The sequence below is a fragment of the Triturus cristatus genome, chromosome 3_1 (assembly GCF_964204655.1).
Source record: "Triturus cristatus chromosome 3_1, aTriCri1.1, whole genome shotgun sequence".
NCBI classification, from domain to species: domain Eukaryota; kingdom Metazoa; phylum Chordata; class Amphibia; order Caudata; family Salamandridae; genus Triturus; species Triturus cristatus.
The window spans coordinates 355,922,479-355,934,680 of NC_140583.1; the positions used below are offsets into that span (position 1 = coordinate 355,922,479).

The 12,202-nt window shown below is 44.9% G+C and overlaps 1 protein-coding gene across 1 annotated transcript in view; it reads right to left on the reverse strand.

Annotated features, from left to right (window-relative positions):
• POLR2M (RNA polymerase II subunit M) overlaps positions 1 to 4,015 on the reverse strand; it is a 75,948-nt gene extending 71,933 nt beyond the window's left edge. Inside the window, exon 1 of the mRNA XM_085644094.1 lies at positions 3,689 to 4,015. Within this exon, the coding sequence (XP_085500220.1) occupies positions 3,689 to 3,804 (116 nt within the window). The 5' untranslated portion in view covers positions 3,805 to 4,015. The remainder of the gene's footprint in view (positions 1 to 3,688) is intronic.
• Positions 4,016 to 12,202: the final 8,187 nt, after the last annotated feature.

A 12,202-nucleotide genomic window follows, 5' to 3' on the forward strand; every position in this document is an offset into this window, starting at 1 on the left:
CGGGTGCCCTAACAACTACTAGGGTGCCTACCTCAAGGAGGACTGAGATATTGCTTATTGAATGTTGTTTAACTTTGCATGTGTAGAATTAAAATGCTTCTTTTATACAAAATAAGTATTTGAATGGACATTGATTTTCTGTGTGCACGCTGACATACGAGTCGTGTTCACAGATCTGGATCTACACTTCCCTCTGAGGGAGTGTTGACTGCTTGCGCTACGATACCAATTAAGAGTCAGGTGAAGGAGGTGCTTGACCCAAGTGAGCAGGATCCATATTGGGGTGGGCCCCGGGACATCAGTAAACGGTCTCGACCATCTCGGTAAACTACACAGTACCACCCCTGCGTGCACAGTGGCCCTCTGAACGGGGTTCTGACACTTGCTCTCCTCCCATCTGTGCTTCTACTTGAGCAAAACATTGCAAAATATCTATCTACTACACTTTAAGAGCACTACGATGCCATGCGTGCCCCTAAAAGTTCAAGCTCAGACAGCTGGATAAAAAACTCTCAGCGTGTGGAGAGAACACTGTAATAAACGCAAATACGCCTTAAAGTATATGAAGTATTTATTCACAGAATGAGAAAACCAACAGCAGTCGTGTCAGGCGCAGCTAGGCTCCAACTGTCAAAACATTGAACACACAACCCCCTGGAACCTTAACATGTCATGATTATAGAATGCACAGCCTCAGCCTAGCTAAGACTGCCTAAGTACATTACACATGTACTACTGGCAACCTCCATGCGGGTAGAGCCAAAGCACCGCTCTGTAGTACTCAAAAAAACTCTTTTTTAGGTTCACATTGCATCTTGTGACAGCTGCGCTATCATGGCAAACCTAAACAAGCATTTGCAATGCAATAGGTCTCGCATTTGCGAGATTTGAGCAATTGGCATTGTAAATGACCATGCCTTTTATTTGTGTGTTTTGAAAACCTGCAAGCGGTGCGTAAACACGTACTTTGCACGTTTTCTTAACACATACATAAAAGGCATTGTCATTTACAATGCCATATTGCATTGTAAATGCTTTTCTCAATGTTTATTCTATAAACAATCCCTTCTGTGCCTTCCTTCTTAAGCCTTTTCCACCGTTCCTCCCTTCCTGCATTACTTATACAGTGTAAACGGCAATGTAGGTAAAATAAAGCAAATCAATGCAGCTATGCATACACTTCTTGACGTTTGGATCTTTCACAGAAACAACAGGCTGCACTTTTGAGTGTGACATCGCAAATATCGTCGTGGATAATGGTTCTCACGACTGGCTAGGCTGAGTTAATTAACTTACACAGACTAAAAACATCAACTGAGAAGTGAAGGAGGACAGTGAAGTCTAAGTGAGAAAGGCGTGAACACTGAGGTTAAAAGCACAGAGGGTGGAGACATTAAAACCAAGAGTGGGGCACATGGGGAGGAGGCAGAGGGTGATTAAGGGACCTCTTAAGTCTGAGCACAGGGGTGAACTACAGTCCAAGCTGGGGGTGGGAGTCCCTGAAGTCTAAGCACAGAGGAAGGTTGCATATAACTGCAGCAGGAAGAAAAGATTAAAAACAGTATCAGGGAAGTTTAATAAGAGGGAATAAGGAACACAATAGCATAGGGGTAGAAAAAGCATTACAGAGGGAACCAATTGAAAACAGTCAAGGCATATATAGAGCAGAGGTAGGGGCAGGGAAGCACAGATGGTCAGTCACATACAGGACATGGAGAGGATCTGTAAATTAAACATTAATAACAGAGGTAGAGTTTAGAAAATTACAGCAGGTAAACGTGGGCATTAAAGCCCAGCAGCGGTGGTACGAGGCTAGGATTGTCACTTGTGTGAAGAAAATACCAGTCATACTGCGCATGACACAAGTTGCAGTACTTCACTCACTGACAGCTTCTGAAATTTGTAAGGGAGTAAATCCTATATGTAATTCGACTGACTGAGCAAGTGAAGCACACGTGCCCAAACATCCAAAGTAGGTGAGGGTCAGCTCAAGGGAGTAGGGACACACAGCAAGTAGACAGACATTATAGTGGCTAATGAAGTAGCAAGCGCTGGAGAAAACATCTTACCCGAAGATGACAGCATACCACACCATGATATTGTTTACGGACGGGGCTCCACTCACCCCGCAAGTGGGTTCCGCCTGTAGCCTGCGGGGAAAGAATTACACCATACAGCTATTCTCAGACTAGCGAGCGCCAGAATCGTCCTCTGACTCAGCAGAACGACCTGTTTCTGAGCAAAAAGTGTGAGGCTCCCAACCCAGCTTCAGCGAGCGTATGCCATCACTATGCTAGCAGCGTAGGAGCATGCTAAGAATAGAGACGAGAATACCGTATCCCGGTGCAAATCAGCTTCGGTCCTCGCTTTCCCCAGTACCTTCGAAAGTTACCTCTTAAAACAAGATAATAATTGTGCCTGTCTGGATCACAGTATCTAGAGGGCAAGCCATGCGTCACTCTTGCCTGGGTTACCATGGTGAGTGATTTATTGATTTCAATCAAGACTGAATAGATGAAAGGCAGCCGGATGACAGGCGATCTATCACGCATCAAATCATAGTTGCAATGAAATGGGAAGCTGTTTTTTCGGTGGGTGGGTCTGAGAGACGAAAAATTAACTTTTACACCGCGCCTTTCCGCAAGAAGCTGCCACACTGCCGAGGATAAAAAGAAGTTAATAAATAACAACCAGTTGGCTTCAAAGAACAAGCGTGAGGTACAGGCATGGAAAGAGTAAGGAAGGGAAGGAGGGGAACGATAGAGGCATGGAGGAAGGAAAGAAAGTAAAGGAGAGGCATTCATGGAGGGAGGAAGGGAGGGATAGAGTCATGAGGGAGGAAAGGAAGCAAAAGAGAGAAAGAAGACAAAACAAGCGGCCGTGCGGCTGCGAAAGTGAAAGTGATCGCGATCAAACATCAAAGCAGCCGTGCGGCCTCAAAAGTGAAAGCAAATGATGTGCAGGCTGCCAAATGGTGCGCGCGCCCGGCGCACATGCACTGTATTTGGAGGCCTGAAAGCACTCGTTTGCACTTCCAGATCCCCCATTTACAAAAGCTCTCGCTAAAGCGCTGGCTCAGGCGAGACCTAAAAATGATTTGGGCAGGGTGTTTAAGATGGCCACCATGAGAACTCTGAATCGGCCTCAATAATGTTTAATTCACAGTCTCAACAAATTTCAGTATTGAACCATTTTCAATATTTATTTGTTGTTACTCATCTTAAATATCTAACTACTAATGCCAATGGTCCTGGGTGGTTGTAGATGTATGCCAGTTGCTGTGTTATTTACCTGAATACAATCACGGAAAGCTTAGAGAAATTTAGTTTACGTGTTTAAGTAACCATCTTAATTACATTGGCTGCTACCCTTTTAGTGAGCCCCCATTTTTCCATCTCACTTAAAGCCATTAATGTGGGATTGTACAAACATAATAATGGTGCTAAACAGAGACACATAACATCCTAGCCAAACTGACGATTTATAAATAATGCACACATTGTAGTGTGTACCAGGACTGTTTCACTTCAAGGTGATCCGCGGCCAAAAAATGTTCTTGATAATGATTTGAAAGCCGTACAGTTAGGTCGATGAAGGGTAACACGTATTTATAAGATAAGGGTTATGGGCGTCAGAAAGCAAAGGTAAGTCTCATACAAACACGCAAAATGGTTCTCGTCTAACATGCCTGTTTCCCATGAGACTTTCTTGTCGCTTCAACATCTCCCGCAACTCCTCGCAGCTCTTCCCTCGAAGCTCTCGCTCCCTCTGGCTTTTCGCCATGAGGCTTACTTCGCCGGGCATCTATCGCCAGCTATTTCCCTCGCTCAAAGATGACCAACCACCCTTCCACTGATCACTCAGACTGTCAGCGACTCCAACTTAATGGCAACTATGCTTCCCAATTTGCATGCGAACGAAATTGTATTGCTTCCGGGTCGTGTAACAGCCAGTTCGATGGCGGAATCCATTCTGGTGTTGGAGTGACTCGTCATATGTAAGTTTGCCATGGATTGGAGCAGGCCAGCACTATAGCTTTCCCTACGACGCTACTTAAAAAACATCCGGAGTGCTCATTGGCTGAGAATTCCCCACGTGCCTCTACTGTGTACATACAATAGTAGTGTTCGAGGCGAGCTTTCATCTGGGATTGGTGTATCTGATAGGTCAGTGTGGTCTGGAATTGGCTCATTAATAATATACTACCGTCTACCGGTCCTTTTAAATCAAGGAGTAAGAATGAGGCGGGGATCTCGCCCGGTTCTGCTGCTACTAACGCGTTTTGGATAGGCGGAGGAAAGAGGGTGGTAAAACCACTGCTAAAAATGGAAACAAATACTCATGTTCCAACGTACGATTTTGAATAGGGGTGGAAAGAGCCGGTGCTAGAATTGGGGGGCGGGGGGAAAATGCTCATCCTCCGGCTGCCTGCTGATGCGACGAACGATTTTGGAAAGGGGAGGAAAGTGGTAATATACATACCCCGGGAACCCATAAATTGGGGGTCAAAGTGTGGCAGAGAATATTGGGTAGATTCACAAGTTGGCAGAGCATGAAAATCAGCGTCTGACAGTGAACTTGTACTTTAATAAATTTAGTAAAGTCTACTTTCAAAGAAATTAGCAGCAAGGATAGATATGCAAGAAAGTAAGTGTGTGATAGGGTGTACGGATCATTGTGTGCTCAGCTCTTATGAGATTATAATATCGTAACAGCTGAGTGTTTTTTATCGGTCACAGTTTTGACTCAAACTAGCACTCAGTCTATGCAGCACACAGTGTAACATGTAGATCATGGATTTGTGTTTTATTTAGATAGGTAAGTGGGCTACCGTATTTGACACCGAGATAATTTTGTTACTTCCTGTTAATGTAGGAAGGTGGAGTACTATGTGGTGTTGCTGGTTAGGCTTCACCATGCAGTACTCTTGCAATACCCCAAAGATGGTCCTTGGATTCACAATAATAAATCCTTAGCTCAGTTCTGGAAAAGTGGTAAAGAGCAGTCAAGCTTTACTAGAGGAACGTGTTAGGCATTTCAGTGTACGAACATGGACGATGAGTAATTAATTCACCTCAAAAGAAAGCCTGCACCAATTTTTAAAAATAAAGCAGATTTTTATATAAATGTAGACTCTAAAACGAAGTCAATCAGATAAGTATAACTGGAGTTAGGGATTTTAGAAGCAAAATTAAATCAGTGCAGAACAGTATTGCAAAACTTTATCATTGAAGTCAATGGGAAAAAGTACTAGTGACAAATGGTCACTTGCAAGTCGAGTTGTGTGGAACCTAAGAAGGGTTACGGTGACGCCGGTCCCAGGATCAAGCCACGACAGTCAGTTCAATCTGGCCTGGGGGCAAAGTTGTCCTGGCTGTCCTTGGTCCTGAAGCTGAGCGACTGGGGAGCTGGTTTTACAGCTTACACTGTACTGTTGGGAAGCCAGGTGCAAAAAGTCGACAACATAGCCACTGCTAACATCGTATGAAGGTTTTGCAGAGTTCCGTCAAGGTGCAGCGTCAAGTAAAGATGGTGGTTGCCGAACTGGTGACCAACAAGCCTTGGCAGCGGTAAGATCAGCAGAAAGTTATTTTGACATCAGGAGGTCCAGAGGAAAACAGTAGCCTCCTGAGGCTTGCTGTTGGTCAGGACTATATTCCCACAATGCACTGGACCATCTATTTTTGGGCAATCCTTCAGAGCCAGCAATTCTTTGGTTCCCGGTATGTTGTTTTTACCTGCGATGCCAGTAATCATGGGGAGTCTGAAGTTGACTTTGGCTCTCAAAGGGGTCCCTGTGTCTGAAGGTACCGGTCTTTGATCTAGGACGAGTCACAGTCTTGCAGTTCCATGAAGATTGCTACAGATTCAAAGTATCATGTCTTTGGTTTGTACAGCTCCTGTTGTCGCAGACTTAGGTCTCTTCTTGTGTCCTTTGTGGCAAGCCAGTTCAGAACTGAGGTTTTGGTGTCAGGGGTATCCCCTAAATGCTAGATTTAGGGGTGTGGGTGCAAGTAGCCAATGGTCTGCTAGCGCCAGCGGCTAATCCTCACCTGTGGTGACCACATACAGGGGTGTGGGTCACCTTTTCTACCAATAACCCTCTATTCTACCACTTTTAAAAATGGCAGAAGTCTTCCTCAGCTGTACAGACTAGAGGTGTGGCTAGCCTTCTAGGGGTGTACACCTCCTGAATACCTAATGTTCCCACCTACCCAGGTACAAATGTTCCTGAGGACAGGGGGAAGGCTGTGTCCCCCTTTGGGAGGCAGACTAGTTGCATATCACAGGCAGTGAAGTCTTTGAAGTTCACTGTCTTGATGTGCCGCTTCACTAGCCTTCCTGCCAGGGAGGGAAGTGTGCCCTCCTTCCTGTCTAGGACATTGTTTCAGATTCCTGCAAAAGTTCACACCTCCTGGCAGGAGGTAGGATTCCTGTCTTGGTGGTAGCAGCTAAAGACTGGCAGCCAGAGCACAGGAAAGGCTGAGGCAACCTCCACGTTAGCCACCTGAGTGCATGCCACATCGACACAAGATTCGTGTCAGGGGTGATGGGGCATGCTGTTTGATACTATACATGACATATTTCGGTGGTACCATAATGGAGCTGGCGACCTTTAGTTTGCCCACGTGTCAGCCCATGTTATCGTATGGCCCACCTATCACTTACAGTACCATATAATGGTAAAGACCACTATAGGGACATATAAGCTTGTACTTACATGGCAACACCTTTAATACAATGCACATTCCTGAGGGGTCACTGGCATATATTAAAAATAGTGCATTGACTTTGCCACACATGGTGAGGGCAAAGTTGAGTTCGAGCAGTTTGCACTGCTCCTGCAGTCTGCAATGACATGCCTGCTGTCATTAGTTTCCTTGAGTAACTCAAGGTTGCACAAACAGTGCTTCAGGTCCTGGTGATCCCGTTCACACCCATGCCTTGGGTACCACTGGTACCATATAATAGGGACTTATTAGGGGGTCGAAGTCCTTGCCAATTGGGGTTGCCAATTCACATGTATCAGTTTTAGGGAGAGAGCACTGGCACTGGGACCTGGGAAGTAGGCTGCAGTGCACTTTCAGAATTATAACCATCAGACGAAAGGTGGTGAGAAATGTATTTATCCCCTAGTAGTTATCATCGTCTAAGTGGAAACACCAGTAAAGGCTCTCTATTGGCCTTTCTTAAGTGAAATTACATGCTAAGTTGCAGGATCGACTCCAGGCAGAATATGAGGCAGAGGTTGGGCTGAGATCCTAGACAACCTGAACCAGGGAATGAGAGAGACCAGGATGAAACTCTGCCTCTATAAAATGCTCCAGGAAAGGCACTGGACGCTAACGAAACTCAAAACGTCATGGTTACTGCACCAATAATTGGTGGCGTGGTGCACAAACACATTGTGACATAGTAAATGTGCTACATGACTGCCTTGACGTCCACACATTCTGGGATGAGGTGGGATCCGCATTGAGTGGGATGATAGAGATCCCAAACCCGATGCCACGCCACCTGATAATGCTCCACGACATTGCAGATTCACCCTGATTGTCCCACCATGAAGGCAGGCCGCTTACCATGGCACCGACGGTGGTCAGACTCTCTATCCTCCACCATTGGTGCTCCTGGCAGCCACCCACTCATAAGGAATGGTTCACAGAAATGTACAAAATAGCCTCCTAAGAGAAATTTTCTTTAATCTGCAAGATAAGCTGAGACATCTCCCATATGGTCAGCCTTCCTGCAGGATGATCCTTGATTGGTACAATGATAGTCACCTCCAACTGTACAAACTCCCTCTCCCTTTTAAGCTGCGACACCATGTACAACCACATCGCAGCCTCACCTTGTTATGAGCCCCATTGTACCCAAGTATAGGCCTAGGTAGTTGCACGACCTTTTACCTACTTTTGTCCTACCTTGCTCTAAATAATGGCACTGGTGCTGACCTTTTACCTATTTAGGTGCCGAATAAAGGTTGCGTGGTTTTCTTCGAAAACTAGCTCCATTTATTATGCATGAGGATTCTTAGTATTAGAGCAGGATTACCATCTTCTGCATAAACTCTGTACAAAAGTCACCATTATCGTCATCCTTGGCCGACAGACCAACAGTACCATGACACATCTATGTAGAACCCCTGAGGGTACCTTTTGGGTATACAAGTCCCACATATTCGCTGGGCACATTAGAGGAGAAGTTTCCATGCTGACACGAGACGCTGAAGTCCCTGCCCGCTGACACTCCAGCACACAGTTGTCAACATCCCTTATGGGGTGTTCAACTCTAGACCAAGACAGGGTCCTTCGTTCTTTCCCATCAGGTAATGGGGTTGGCTCTTTCCGAGGGGGATTCTGGACTATACACCTACATTCATGCTAGGTACACTTAAGTACATCTATTTATGGTTTGCATCTTAGGAATACTCATGATTACTGCCATTTATCTCTATGCCTGCATATATGTTGGATTCGTCCGCAGCCTTGGACATGGTGTCTCACAGGATCGTCTTGAATAGACTCCATCATTTAGGAGTAACAGGAACTGTCTTGGCATGGTTCCGTTCATTTCTTGAGGGTCGCTCTCAACAAGTGATTCTTCATCCCCATGTCTCTTGTTCCAGCCCCCTGTTGTGTGGTGTTCCTCAGGGCTCGGCTCTGAGTCCCACACTTTTTAATGTTTACCTGACTCCCCTCACGGCACTTGTCGAGCAATGTGGGGTGAAAGTGGTCTCGTATGCAGATAATACACAATTGGTGTTCTCTTTTAGAGAACACAACGAGACAGCTTTCGCCAATTTTAGACAGTGTCTTTTAAACATCTCATCATGGATGAAGGACAGCTGCCTAGAATTAAACACTGATAAGACGGAGGTCTTATTTTTTAATCAACCTACTCCACCCCGCTCAGCGTTGTGGTGGCCAACTGAGTTAAATCCGCCTCCGCTACCAGTTCCCTCTGCCAGGAACCTAGGGTTCAAGTTTGACTCCCAACTTACTGGCAAGGCACAAATTGCTCATGTCTCTTCTCGGCGCTTCTGGAAACTGAAGGCTCTGAGAAGATTTCTCCATTTCCTGCCCATGGATTGCATGAAGTCAGTAGTACATGCATTAGTCACTTCTCAACTTGACTATGCCAATAGCCTTTACCTTGGTCTTCCGGAGTACCTGATTAAGAGACTACAGCTTATCCAAAATGCGGCAGCCAGGTTGATTAGGAATGTGCCACTACGACATCATATTACCCCCCTCCTGCGCAGCCTACACTGGCTCCCAGTTAAGAGAAGAGTGGAGTTCAAAGCTCTGGTCCTAGCATATAGAGCAATTAGAGGGACCGGTCCTCAATACCTGAAGCAAAGACTTCAGAAATATAGCCAAGCCAGGGCACTCAGATTTAATGGTCAGAATCTTTTGGTTACTCCTCGTATTGCGAAAGCAAGGATCGGTGGCCGTGCTTTCTCGGTGAAAACCGCTCCCTTATGGAATTCCATGCCTAACCATCAAATCGATGCGGAAACCATGTTCAGGAAAGCATTAAAGACATTGCTATTCGGCCTGCACTAGAGTCAATGGTCTAACCTGGTCTCTTTTCCCCTCAGTAAGGATGTGATGCTAGCGCCAGGACACTTCCGTTGGAGGTAACCGTGCGCTCTATAAGCTTCAATGATAATAATAATTCATTGTTTTAGTACCATGGTAGAATTCTACTTTTTACTTACTCTGTTGGTGCTAATAACCGTATTTATCTGTTTCTGTTTAATGGTTGTTGCAGCACACGTATTTTATACTAGAATGACGCTGGTTCAATAAATGTTTATTGAAAACGTCCCCGCCATTTATTCTGTGTATGTCTCTGAGACCGAGTGAGCACACGTCACTGAGCAAAAAGCACTTTACAGTTTACGCAATCTCTGAGAGGTCAGGGTTGTCATGTACAATAGTTGCCAGAAACTGTTCGCTCCTTGGTAAGGTTGTGGGGCTTATAGTGGCACTGTGAGCTAACTGGTCTACAGACTAACATATCCTGCGGGGGTTTCTGGAATAAGTCTGGCCACCAATCCCTTGGTTTATATTATCTAAACACGCAGGTCCTATATAGATTTGTAGGAACTACACGACATGGCCCCAATGTTGGTTTGAATCTTATTTAACGGTCAAATCTGAGTAGGTCAGTTGTGCTTTCTCAGAGACCCCTACTCACATCTACTCAGAGACGTCTGGATTGGGAAGGGAAAAATCCGCCACAGCTGAGTAGGTATACCCTATGTATTGGTTGTAGGTTTATTCAAGCTTGATGAATTATAGTTCCCTACATTGTGCATAAACCATATCTCTATTTCTCTGAAACTCCTTTTGCAATGTCTATACAAGACAACACTGCGGCTGCATTAAATGCAAACACGGCAGAGGAAGGACGGCAGGAAGGTGCTATAAAAATATCAGAGAAATTCACTTACTTAAATTAGCAGATTTTGGAGTCCCAGCATTAGGTGGGACTGTTACCTTCGTGATTGAGGCACACGAGGCATACAGAACAGAGGTGTTCTATTCTTGGGTAAAATTCGCATCTGCAGATGCAGGCACACATATATTTAATTCTTACACTCAGGATGAAATACCAGATGAATACTCTCCATACGAGGACATAGAAGTCCTGTTCACTTACCAAGAGCATGTACATTGGTTTAAAGGTGTCCTCCCCCATACCACAGATAGAGTGAGACTCGGTCCACTCAGCAGAGACTGAGCGACTTGGCCAGTTCTAGCTGCTTACACACCACATCCAGAGATAGATACATTACCGTCAGCAGACTTGCGTCCACTTCACAAAGAAATAATAAAACTTTAAAGAAATCTTACACAGTTCATTATGAGAACACCCACACTTTAACCTACAAAGGTCACTCCAGGAGGTCAAATACAAGGGACCGCAATTAAAATGAACCCACAAACGCTGAACGCGATTATGGGAAGAATGCCCACTAAACTTGAGCAAATGCCATTCAGGATAGCAGAGAAAATAAGACAGCTTGAGGAAGTGTTTCCACACACAGGCCCGCGAGAAAAACACAGAACACTGACGATCTGCTTGCCAAGGGGGATAGCTCCCCAGATAGAGGATTGTACCACTTGGGGTACAGTCTTCGCTGCCATCTATACCAGGACTCATGGTACCCCCTCAATAGCAGTCATACCAGAAGCATTAAAACAAATACAGAACGAGTACGGGGCAGAATCTGCCCTGGATTTAGGAATGAAATTATTAGGCAATTTTTCCCAGGTATCTGTAATTATGTTAGCAAATATTAAAGGGGAGGCAGCAGAGGTGGCTATACGCCAACGGGAATGCACTCCAGCACAACAGGAGCAGGAGTTCCCTAAAATTATCAAAGAGACCTATGCTTCGCTGGGAAGAGATAATTTAGAAGCTAGACCTGTGAAACCACAATTAATGTGTAATCATGAAAAGGATAATTCCAAGCAAACACCAGATTCTTCTAAAATGAAATGGGATAATAAACAATAAAAAAACAAACAGAATAAATCACAATCACGCAGCGGGTCTCCTCAACAGGAGCCCTCTGGCAGGAAATATAACCTGAGAAATTGTGATAGTATTAAAAAACCTGATTGGTATCAGGTTACTGATACACGTTTCTCTCGTTCCTTTCAGGGTTCATCTAAAAACTCAGAGAGGGAAGGACGGTCAGAACGCTGATCAGAAGAGCGAGCAAAGCCAAGAGATACACATCGCACTTCAAACTACATTATCAAAAAAGAAGATAAACAGAAAAGTAAGCCACAATTTATAAAGAAGAAAGTAGCTGTTCTTAAAATAGGAATTGCCCAGGCTACTGAGGACTCAACTTCTGAATAGGGAATGGGCTCTGACGACGCTAGACAGTGCAGCAGAAGTAACAATAGCTCGCCAGAACCTGATGGAATTTCTGGTGACAGCAGTGTTGAATGCATAACACAGTGGAAACACCTGATACTAGGATAAGTGTCCCACTTCAGATGTATGAAATAACACTCCAAATGGAGGGGGACATCTCCAGGAAAGTGAAAGGTCTCTTTTGGGAGAACCTGTCTTTTGGATACAATATCCTATTGGTTGAAAAAGATTGTCCAGCTGAGTTCATTATGGACTACCTAAAAGGGGAAGCAGTAATATTACCAGCCTTCTCCGACCTCAT